This window comes from Styela clava, chromosome 6, assembly GCF_964204865.1.
Source record: "Styela clava chromosome 6, kaStyClav1.hap1.2, whole genome shotgun sequence".
In the NCBI taxonomy this organism is placed as follows: Eukaryota; Metazoa; Chordata; class Ascidiacea; order Stolidobranchia; family Styelidae; genus Styela; species Styela clava.
In genome coordinates this window covers 12483733-12496536 of record NC_135255.1, presented here as the reverse complement: position 1 = coordinate 12496536, position 12804 = coordinate 12483733, and the positions used below count along the sequence as shown (strand labels likewise).

The following is a 12804-nucleotide window of genomic DNA, read 5'->3' as shown; positions in this document are numbered from 1 at the left end:
AATACACGATTTATATTACAAAAAGGTGTTTCTCTCTGCATTCGTTTGAAGTCGGTGTGACAAAAAATTTAAATAGCAGTTTCTTCAGAAGTTTATGCGTTTTTAATCTACTATTTCTGCAAGAACCTCTAATAATGCCGTAAGATCAATAGCAAATATAGGCAATTTTTGTGCTTGCAACTACCAGAAAGCCTAAATTAAATAAAGGTGCGGCCCGCGGCTTCACCCAGTTACTTGTATTTGGCCCGCCAAAAAAAAAAGTTGCACACCCCTGGTATAAACTAATAACATTTTAACAGGAACATTAGTGTTCACCAGGAGAAGCAATTCGTCCTAAAAACATTGAACATTAACAACAAGAATCTTGAATAGTATACAAAGTAACTTGTGCACAAATATTGTATGTCTTTGAGAACGGGAGCACAAAATCCAAACGATCGATAATGCAAGGGTGTCCAAAATTTAAAATAATACTTTATCGGATTATGAAAATCCTATGTCCTGGTAACTGATAAGAGCTGTCGAGTATGCGTTTCATCCGCATATTATGTACTGAAATCTAAAACTCAAAGCATTGATCAACAGTTCTTCGGAGTATTCTGTGTGCTTTTGAAAATGAGGTGAAACCTAAGTATCAAGCAAGTGAAAGTAGCCAACTGTAAGTTTAAAGGTGTTGTAGACTTGATGATGGAGCAATCCGTTCCTCATAGTTCCGTCACTTATATTTTTAATACAGAAACTCAAGGGCTTTGTTTGTTTGCTTTTTGCTCCAATAACAAATAAAACTAGAATTCGTTCGGAAACCGAAGACTTATCGATCGAAGGTTAGGGGATCCCCCAAAACAGTGATCTTACTCCATAGTTACACCGTGTGTCCCATCACTAATTAATCAATAACTCGCTAATTATACGACATAATCCATCCAAAATCAATAAGCTTCTGATCCGAGCTATGATGAATGCACATGCAAAATCTGCAGCAGATCCAATCTCACTTTCGTGAGATATCGCGTGCATCTAACACACAGACATACAAATACCTATCAACATACTTACCGATCAAGATCGATAAGTAATAACTTGAACCCTGACTCTGTAGTTTGAGGCCTTCAAAGTTAATGTCAAAAGAATACTCTTTATCCCATTCGTCTTCGTATCGGTTTACCATGCTTCGGCTATTCATTCATTATAAAGTATTCTTGCAAGCCAGTTGCAAATCTATTGACATTTTCAGCCCTTCGGGGGGAAAAGAGAACCAACCATACAAGAAAGTTGTTTATATATTCAAATTCAATATCAGTGGAAAAATCAAAAAAAAAATCATGGAACTGCAAAATGTGATTCCTCTAAAGCAGCGTTTATTCTAATTTAAAACAAAAATCAAACACATACCGGTAAATAAGGCACAATACTTGGCACTATAACAATCAAATTGAAAGTTGAATATTGAAATTACAAGAACTAACAAAACTTCTACTGATCCGGAAACTAGATTTTCAACATAAAAATTTCCTGTGGGAATAAATTCAAGAGCAACATCACATGAATGCTTGAGCCATCAATCGAGAAGAATAGAGGAAAAGGGATTTAGAACATCAACCAAATTAAACAATTCAAATGCAATTCAGGAATGACACAAAAGTAAATATATCATTTCACACTCTTGATACTCATTTAAACTTGATTCAACTTTTTAAGCTATTGCACGTGGTACAATCACGATGAAGTAGCAATACAGTGATGATATATAAATGATAATACTATAAAATCATATTTTCAACATACATTTAAGGATGATTATGATTTTAAAAAGGCAAATAGGCAATTATACATCTCTTTCAATAATCAAAATTTGTCGAAATAATGTTTTGAAAATTAGACTACATTCTATTTAATGAACTAATTTTTGTACTGTTCTTATCAAATTTTATCCTCAAATATATGTGATTCTCTCTCATTTATATAAAGTATAGTTATTATAAACTAATCTACAACGAAATACCAAAAAAAAAAAGATTGGGAGGTTGGAGGAACCGAGCATAAGGCAATATAGCATCAATATCATCGAAGGTGATTGCATCCTTTAATATAAGGGCACTTCAGATAAGCCGAAAATTGGATGACATTAAACTTATTATCATCAGTTCAGCACAATGCTGTATCTGCCTGTGAAATGAGATTTGGATGGGATGCATAGTTGCTTCCTGCTATCTTGTGGATATTTCACATCTCCTATTTAAAAATTATCTCAAGTAAACTGTCAATATCCAAACCTTTCAACAGAAAATAACTTTGTATGTACTGAAGGAAGTCTACTTAAATACAGTAATTATGACAACTTATACAGTGAAAACAGTAACTACAATTTTCAAATTTTTCGAGATGAATGAACAAGCTCTAGCTAGCATTACAATATAGATTGTCAAAAGAACAATGATGATTCACAAAAAACATCACCATGAAGCACATAAAAAAGCCTGAAATTTTGATTAACAAAGTAAAATTTATGAATTCCATATTTGAAACGATTATGTTGGGAAGCATTCAATTTCCAGTCATGGAACAAATATAATTTTTACTCATCGGAAAATTAAAAATAGAACGCTATAGCAAGTTGCACATCCAATAATCAAATTGTTTGGTAAGAATATAAATAGGATTATGCACATGATTTTTCCCAGAGAACTTTATATATAAAACATTTAAATATGGAATGGTGGACACAGATTTTAAGTTTGATTAATATTAGGCCCACAGTCGTTTTATATTGTCCAAATAACACTGCTCGGAGCGACTCCAGTTTTTAAATGAGTCAAACTAAGACTCAAGCCTATCTTTGAGTTGGAAAAACGTTATTTCCTATTTTAGAATGTTCCATAACTCATAAATCTGACTTGTCTGACAACAGTAGACAAAAACATTACTATCAAACTACATACTTAAAATTCCTTACAATTAAACAAATAAGGCATTCATTCTATACTGATAAAAAAAAAAACATGATAAATCATTGGCAAGCTGTGAATCATTTACAGTTGAGCGTAGTATACAAAACAGTAAAATGTCTGTGTTGCATATCATGAATTTATGTATAGTAAATGTAAATCATTAAAATAGAAAGTTAAATTTCCAATCAAGCATCTGGGCTTTCATATCCACCAGAGCTTGAAAAACTAACTCTATGTCGTGACATTCCTGAATTACTGTTTGCATTATGATTTAAATGTGGTAATCTATTTATATCTTTCTCATGAAATCCTTCATCTCTCAACAATGGTTGCCGAGTGTCATCCAAGAATAAAAATTGAGGTCTATTCCATTCCTGTTCTTCCCCAGATGCAAGAAGGATGAATAGGATTGTACCAACGATATAAATACCACATGCGATGAAAAATACAATTCGCCATTGTTCCCTAGTTTCCTGTAATAAGAGTAGAATATTGCATAACAGAACAATACAATTTTGAAACCAGTCCTCTGCTCATAAATTGAACTAAGTAGTTGGACAAATAAAGTGAAAACCATGCAAATTTTATACAACCAATTTTATGCTATAAGATGCAAAATGTTTTAGAGATTTTGTCAAAGCAAGTTTGCGCACGGTCACTCAAGACTCAAAGAGGTAAAAGAGACTATCTATGAGCAAAGTTGCAGTTGCAGGTGAGGAATGAAAGGCAACAGCTACTGAAAATATATAGAATTATAGTGACAAATACCACACCAGTGAATTCCGATGGACAATAAACAGGCTTGAAGCAGTAGAAATCAGCTATGCAAATGTGAATTCCAACCTTGTTAGCCTTGTAGCTTGACAAATTTACAAGGCTAAATCAAACTCTTAATTATTACATACCAAATATAGCCTATCAGTATATTCCATCAGTTGATTGTCCAACTTACACTTTGAGAAGGGCAAACATATTATATTGATTACACATGATTTCAATTCAAAATCATGATACTTTGAATGAATATAATCCTGGTTATAGATTGTTGTTATTATTTCTATATTTTACTTACATTATCTCCTGTTAATTTCTCAACAACAATAGGAGAAACAAATCCAGGTATTGTTGCAAATGTATTCGTAATTCCCATTAATATTCCAGAATATCTGAATAAGTAATGAATTACATGATATTACATATAAGCAATTAGCAAAACTGTGTGAATCACATGCTATATAAAATATTAATGTAATTGAACTCTCCTAATCAATTATTAAATGAAGCAGCAGTACTCCATAATAAACTTTTGAAGCTGTGTAAATCACACATTATATAAGTTATGATACACCGGTACTAAAATTTCATCACCACCCAAGTACTGAAATCTACATCTTCAGATGAAACTTGTAAGTTAGGTACTGGTCTACATATGCAAATATTAAAGGACGAATAATACAGAGGCAGTCGAGTGAGATGGGACAAAAGTGTCCGTATTTAATTAAAACAAAACAGCAAAATTCTTGGTGAAATAATGCATTCCATAGGAATTTAAAAAATAAAACCAACTGACTGAAATTTTGAAATGAACTGATCTGTTAAGTGTGAAAAAAATCGGTTTCATATTCGCAACAACAATCACCCTAATAACGACAACATCAGCAAAGATTTAACAAAACGATTCATATGTCCATTTCTCGTCCAAAAACAAAATGACATACCTTGAAGCTATATCAATATGATTTGAATTAAATCCAGGAAATGTACATCCATTAAATGCAGTAGCAATGCATATAAATGCTATGATAAGAGTATTATTGCAACCAACATATCCAGCAGCTACTAAGAATATTGCAGGACCGATTAAACCTAGAAGAGAAAATATACAAAAAAAAGTTAACAAAAAAAATTTTCAAATAAATTTTCTTTGGGCAAGGCCCACACTCATTTAAAATTCCTCATTCCTAGGCAAAGTTATGAGCAACAACTGTAATTCTAATTCCAAGGGCTCCTATATAGATTTACAGTGTTGCTTTACACACCAGAATATGCTGATTGGCAAGGTAATTAAAACAGTTCAGTTCAATTCAATATGATTAGGTAAGGATGGTGAATTCCACATGACCAAATCTGTTAGAAAAAATACTTAGTTTAGCATATAAAAATATTTTCGACTAGATACTAAGAGTAAAATGATGAATATATGACGACTGAAAACTTTTCTTGGAGTGACATCATACCGATAGAATTGAAAACTTTCCTCGCTTGAGTGGTGTTTAATATTCTCTTTTCTCTCAAATAATCACAAACAAATCCTGATAAATTGATAGAGACCCACATGACAAAAAATGGCAATGCTGAGATTATGCCACTCTGAAAAATAAGAAATTGCATGACATAATGGATAAATGATGGATACTGTTTTATTAAAACAGCGGAAAAAGTTAAACATCTTTGTTTAACGCAATACATAGTGAATGAATATGAAGTATATTGGACATTGTGCAAGGAAAATAGAAAGGCTTACAAAGCAATTAGTCATTTATTCAATTTAAAAATAGATGAAATCGCAATACATAAGACTGTTCGAGTCATACTGAACTAGGGATGACTAGGATTTACCTTCATTTGTTGGTAAGAATTATCTCACCGAGAAGATATGACTTTGGTCAGTGAGTTAACCAAACAGGAAGAATTCTAGTTAGTCATAAATATAGCAAGTTTACGAAGCAGACTTAAGGAAATAAACGCAAATTATTACTATCTTACTAGTAGAAAATTTGAAAAATAAATAAGTTTCGTCGTTTATTATTTAAATATTTCGAAGCTCGCCAGCATAAGGTATACTATACAATTGCTCCATAAAAAACATCGTACCGTTGTCATATCAAATCGCAGTACATATTTCAAATACATCGGTAGACATGTGAGCAAAGTATAAAATCCCCAATTGTTTGCGAAATGTGCACAAGAAATTGCCCATACGTGTCGACTTGTCAAAATATCCATCCAAGGTATTGTGAACTCAGTTTGTTCCTGGAAACAAAAAGAAAAAGCTGTAAGCATGATCAATGCAGGTAGCAGATTTTTTGGAGGGGTGGGCAAAGTTTGTTTTGCAAGGGCCGCAGAAAATCTTTTTTTTTCAAAATACCATATCATATCTTAGTTAAATTTAATATGTAAAATATCCCAAATTAAGGTTTTTCAAAGAAATATGTTAGGTGACTATGTAAAAACATGAACCAACACAAATTTATTCAATTTAGCGGAGTAACTCATTACAAATAATTTTCATGAAAAGAATAATTTCATGACTTTCTCAAATAGCAGAGCTGCACAAAATGCTTTGGCGGGCAGTATACTGCCAGCGAGCCATGGTTTGTCCATGCATGGTATTCAATTTATCCCAAATATTCGCAAAAATAATAATAATTCGGTAGTACATGATAGAATACCCTCAAACAAACAGTGACCAAATCATGTGCAATTTTTTAACACTATCGTCCGTTTTAAATAGTTCAGACATAACAATCGGAAATAATTCATATGGTAAAAAGTGACAGCCTATAAATTTCATTAAGTAGGTGGCCAGATAATTTGTGATCATCTGTCTCTCAGGAAATCGCTCTAGCACTGATTTCCTGAAATATTCTCAGCAGGATGCTAATGAATTACAATAAAACCCATATTGGAAAATGCAAGCTACCATAATATTATGACTAATATTGTTGTGTATAAAATTTTAACAATTTGAATTGAAAATCAAGAAAAAGGCTGAATTTCAATTTTAGAAAAACATGCAGTCATATGAGGAGTCACGAGAAAAACTTGACATAACAAAATGCAACTTTTAAAACAGCATTCAAGATCGATAACCTCACATTATACGCCAGCTTACATTTTACCACTGAGTTTTTCATTATTATTATTAAGAGACAAGACATCAATATTTGCTGAAAATGAAAAATTTATTACATTCAGTATTTCATTTGTAAAAGGAGCTATTGTTGACAATACATTGTTGACAATCCAGAGGGTATTAAAAGCATTGATAATAAAATTGAATGTGACACTTGTGATGTCGACACAACTTGATTCTAAGGCAAGCTGTGACTTGCTGATATCTAAATTTGAATGCACTCTATATCACACAGAGAGAATGATGCAAATCCATACTTGTACATTAGAAGAAACAAAAAATTGTTCAAACAAAAGGGTCAAGTGTTGTACATCCTGACCCCTGATACACCTTTTCAAAATGATGTCAAACAAAATAAAATACACACTGAATACTCAATAAAACAAAAGCTTGATAAATTGATAGTATTGCGATATGTGTTCTAGTAAACAATCTTTGTTATTTGATGTGTGACAACCGCATGATCCGTGAATTATTGATCAATTTGAGCTCTTAGTTTTATATTTATATTGAGGTATGCATGTTTGATCAAAAATATTTGCATTAAATAAATATTGCTTTGCAATACATGCAATATATACATATGCAGACTATCATCCAGGTTATAGTAGCAAACCCATGAAATACCTGAGATATTAGGGTTTACCCTGCTTGGGTTTGAATCCTATGTGATAATTATGTGCGAGAGGAATGCTGCTCACAACTAGAGATGTACTGATGTATCGGTATCGGGTATCGGCAATATCGGCCATTTTTTCGGTATCGGCCATGTATCGGTATCGGTTGAATTAAGGCCGATATTTCCGATATATTTATCTTTTTGATATGGTCCAGAATGTTTTAAAAGATAAGTTGGAATACTACTTTTTAATTTATTTTTTGTCTGGAGAGATCGTGAGCTATGAGACATACATGTCCCCACCCCCGCGAAAGAATAGGATTCACGTGTTTTTAGCTATTTATCAGCCAAACTAGTTCAACTAATTTGGCTATTTTCGCTGTCAATTTTTTATATTGACATTTTTAATATTACATAGTAATTATGAAGAAATATATCAACACAGCACATAACAAAAAGCAACTAGGCGCCCAGTTTTAAATCATACAGTGGAATTGGGGTTCTTATTAACGGCACAAGGACTTTTGGCACGGCTATAAATGCTGACTGTTTGTAGTCAAGTACGAGTGTCATTTAGTCCGTCGACATCGATAAACTAAATTCCGAAATTCAAAATTTATGATAGCAATTGTAAAATATTTTATATTACAAAATAGTAAAGTAAAAAAACATCCTCGACGGTGATAGGTAGGCCTTCTTTTTGTCGGTGCTGATTGATATTCTTTCAATTTGGCTTTGACTTATTGCGTCGACGATTACGATTAGCCACGAAAAAAAATATTTGTAAAATGCTTTTAATTTGAACGTAGGACGGCGGCGCTAGAATGTGGGGGTGGTATTCGATATTCTTTTAAACTCGACTAACGATATTCGAAGGTCGCGATATTCATATCAAGTTCAAATTGGACATCCCGTCTTATGAGTTTCAATTGAACACCGAGATTACTAGCGTTACTGTACAATGTATCTCAATCAGTTGAAGCAAACACCAAACATCAATTTCATATTATGTGATATATCTTTTTTTTCGATCTGAAATAATGTGTACCATAAACAACGCTCAAAGACCATTGTTTTAACCCGTCTGCCCTACACAGCACACCTAATTAAGTAATAATTACATAGTATCGGTATCGGAATATCGGTAATATCGGCCTTTTTGTAGTATCGGCGTATCGGTATCGGCGTTTTTAGCTGGTATCGGATCGGTATCGGCGACAAAAGTGGTATCGGTACATCTCTACTCACAACCACAAAATGACTAGCTAGCATGCTTAGCATGATGCGCCATACTGCCAAGCCTAAAATACATTATCTATTTAGAACATTTCTGCTCATTTGCCATTGCAAAAAATGATAATATGCATATATATAATATAGTTCATGTATAAGTCACTAAATCTTCATAATTACCTAAACAAAAATAACTTGAACAAACCTGGGGTACTGTGCTTTCAATATACTGTAGTTCAGCTGCACTGATTCTGGGATGATCTCTCGGTTTATTATGAACCACGATGAACCACATCAAACACCAGATAAGCCCAAGTGTGCCTAAATAAAAAGTTTCATTTTTATTTTTCAGTTTTGTTTATTTAGTCGAATTTTTGAAAATATGCAAAAACAATACACCGTTCGTTGATAATATATGTACATGATTAGCATTCAATATGATGTATAAATTATACAGGACATTGGAATATTATAAAATGAAACACAAACTTTATACAAAAATATAATTCGAATATAGTGATAGAACCACACATATTTTGGTTACGTAGAAAGTTACTTAAGTATGAAACTTAACACTAATCATTAATCCAAACATGTTAGCAAACTCCCAATTTTAAAATAATTATTTTATTTACATATATATATGAACATCAAGCAGTAGCACATAAAAAAATATCTCAATTCTTACCAAACACATAAAAAACTGAAGGCCATCCACCTAAAAAATCTGAATTGCACAATATTCCAGAAATTGGTTGAGCAATGAATGTTCCAAAATGGCATCCAGCATAACCCAGCGATACAAGTTTACTGCGTTCCAATGGCGGAACCCAAACACCCCACATTGCGTGCATGGCTGGGAAAGTGACACCCTGAATTTTATAAGTGCTGTTATTCAAATACAGATACAAAATTAACAGAAAGGACCAATATCAATAATATGATATCTAAAATCTAACTATAGAAAAAAAGTGTTTTATTATTATCATTACTGACTTTTCTGTTACAAATTTATAACAGATTACACAGTCACTGACTTGTAAGAAACTTGCTTTGAGAAAATTAGTATCAAGAAATAAGTGTCAAAAGATGGGTTGGGTAATAAAATGAGCAGTTCGTATTATGTATTTCATGGCCAATACATCAAAATATATCGGGTATGAATAGGTCAATACTAATAAATTAAATCATAATAATTCAGGAGTTAAACTCTTGCATCAAATTAGCAACCTTCAGCTTCTGATCTGATGAAGTATTCTACTGATAGCGCTCTTATGAAGATCTACCGTAACTATTTTCGTCGCCTGTTCAATAATAAAACAGCCATACTCGTATATATTGTATTATACAGATTTCGGAAGAACCACTGTTATCGTAAGAAATTTGACATAATTTTGCAGACCTAAAAATACTAGTTCACCTACCTCGCCTAAACCTTCGACTACTCTTGTTGCAATCAAAAGAGCAAAACTTGTTCTAGCAGCAACAGGAGTTAATAAAGTGAATACAGTGGTGCACAATACTCCGCATCCAAACAAATATTTTCCTCCAAACCTAAATGAATAAATTATAAATATAATGTGAGTCTCCACAAGAAAATATTTCAACAATGACACTTAGGGCCAAGCAATGACAAAAACATCCCAATATGTAACAAATATTATTGAGTTATGAAGTTGTTCACTTGGTGACAATCTGAATATTATTCTATTAATTTTACCCATATATATATTAAAAGTGAAAGATAGTAATAATAAATAATAGAATAATCCATATACATTCCAGAAGTTTAAAATTTAAATAGGTTTAGTGCTAATCCAGGGTGAAATCCCCAAACACTTGGATGTCAATCTGATTTACTTACTTGCTTGCCAGAATGCCTCCAATTAACTGAGTACATATATATCCATAGAAAAATGCTCCAAGTACCAAGGCTTTCTCATTACTTGACCAGTTAAATTCACCTTCCTAAATACAAGATAATAGACTTAGTGATAATTACAATAACAAAACAGTTGTTATTGGCAGGCAACTTTAAAATAAAATTTGAAAAAATCTTTAAATTTAACTATGATTTTTGAAGTATAAATGAAATGTGCCAATTTGTAAAATTCCATCAAACAGAGAATCTTACATCGAATTAGATTTGGAATGAAGCAGAACTTCATCAGAAATGAGAGAATCTTACACCCTTTTTAAACTAGATAAGTCTGTTACAGTGATTATTTTATTTCAGATTAGAACAATTACGGTAAATACAGAAACATTATTCAGGTAAAAGAGCTTTTAGACCGAGCCTCAACAAGGTATTTTTAAGATAGGAGATCATCGCAGCAATAAGACAGCTATTGAATGCAAAAAACCACATGATAAATTTAGTAACCTTGGGTGTAGAATTTGTGTGTGACACAGGACATTCATTCGAAGCATTGTGAGTATCCGATGTGTTGGCCATAGACACAATTGCAACACTAAGATTGACCCGAAGTGCATAGACATTAAAAAACCCGAAAAATGCCATATAGGCTAGTACATATCTTGCTGACGTCCATGTTGGTACTGAAAAACAATGGAAGATAGTTGAATGGTGAAATAACACATTCAATATCTAAATCGGTGCTCCCGAAGTATGCGAACCAAGATGGCGGACATCGGAACGTAACATTGGTAACAGGTTAGGCGATCATTTTTTTCCAATTTTCCTTATTTTAGTCCTATTACTGTATTATAAGTTCGAAGACTAGCCAAGAGCCTCCCGTAGTATTTATACCTAAAATTATAGCCTAACTCTAACCTAGTACACATATTACATTCCGATGTCCGCCATCTTGGTTCACATACTTCGGGAGCCCCTCTAAATCATAGAGCAAAAAAAAAGCTATTTCGGAATTAAAGCTTAGGAATTGAGGTAAAATATAAAGTCTGGTTGTTCTATAAATTGAACCTTATAACGGACATCTTGACTTACACAGAGTTATGCAATCCATCCAAGCCGTTAACAAAAATACAGAATTATGATTTTGTCCACACTTAACTTACCATTCGAAGGACGTTCTATTTCATTTCCATACAGCGGTTCTTTTGAATTGTTTATACTCTCCTCAGACTTCCATCTTACATACTTCTCAGAATTCATGTTATTATAATAAAAACACAGTAACTGCTAAACTGAGAATAATCGACTACCGTACGACCTTAAGTTAAGATCATAACAATAAACAAACGAGAATATAGAGCGGAGGCCGAACACTTAGCGATGGTTTCGATTTATGACTCTATAGTGACACCGAGTGTCCCATCACTAATTAATTTATAACACGCTAATTATACGACATAATTCATCCAATACATATGCAAAATTTGGAGCAGATTCAACCTCGCCTTCGTGAGATATTGCGTTTATCTAACAGACAGACAAACAAACAAATACCTATCAACATACTTACCGATCTAAATATCGATAAGTAATTAGATACCGGTACGTAGGAGGCCTACTGGAAAATAATTGGCGATCAACTACCACGGTTGCCTAGATATAATTCCAAATGATCAATTAAAATTTGGTAGGCCTACATTAATTTGTGAATATACTTTTAATATGGATTACTGAATACTAAATAGCGCTATAAAACCGTGGCAAGAGCTGCCGCGGTTCTTTCGTGGCAGGAGCTGCCATGAAGTGGTAAGAACTGCGCCTCACGGTTACTCTGCCGATGAGAGAGCAAAATCAAGCAGTATCTTAGTATCTAGCACAGGGGGTGCCGAACTTGGCACGCGAGCCCATTTATTTGGCACGCGAGCGAGGCCTCGGAAACAAGATCATTCTCCTTCAGATAAAGACTTTCAAGACTCTGAATTAGGCCCTATCTGATGAAACTCGGCGTTCGGTTCATTCATTATCGTTTAACAATCCGTTATCAATTTAATCTCTTTAAGTCGTTTCATTTCATATGGCTACAAATAAATAAATTATGACGTAACCAATGAATGAGCTCCCAAGAAATTTTGTCGAAAAGAGCACAGCATTCATTTGGCTACATTCTTGCGTAATATTTTTCGTCTGTGCCACCCTTTTTCTTCATTTCTGC

At 33.1% G+C, this 12804-nt stretch overlaps 1 protein-coding gene across 1 annotated transcript; it reads right to left on the bottom strand.

Moving 5' to 3' along the window:
* Positions 1–1262: 1262 nt before the first annotated feature.
* LOC120331986 (sialin-like) lies at positions 1263–11981 on the bottom strand. The gene is made up of 11 exons (XM_039399188.2): positions 11756–11981; positions 11100–11275; positions 10581–10684; positions 10141–10270; positions 9405–9588; positions 8922–9037; positions 5823–5981; positions 5186–5318; positions 4667–4814; positions 4021–4114; positions 1263–3421 (listed from the first exon to the last, which is right to left on the bottom strand). The coding sequence occupies exons 1-11, from the start codon at positions 11850–11852 to the stop codon at positions 3134–3136; spliced, it is 1629 nt and encodes a 542-aa protein (XP_039255122.2). The 5' UTR covers positions 11853–11981; the 3' UTR covers positions 1263–3133.
* Positions 11982–12804: the final 823 nt, after the last annotated feature.

Coding starts and splice junctions, on each gene's coding strand:
- LOC120331986 (XM_039399188.2), bottom strand. CDS start 11,852: ATGAATTCTGAGAAGTATGTAAGATGGAAGTCTGAGGAGAGTATAAAC. Junction 5,982..8,921: donor TTGAAAGCACAGTACCCCAG/GTTTGTTCAAGT, acceptor TTTTGTTTCCAG/GAACAAACTGAGTTCACAAT. Junction 3,422..4,020: donor AGAAATTAACAGGAGATAAT/GTAAGTAAAATA, acceptor CTCTTATTACAG/GAAACTAGGGAACAATGGCG.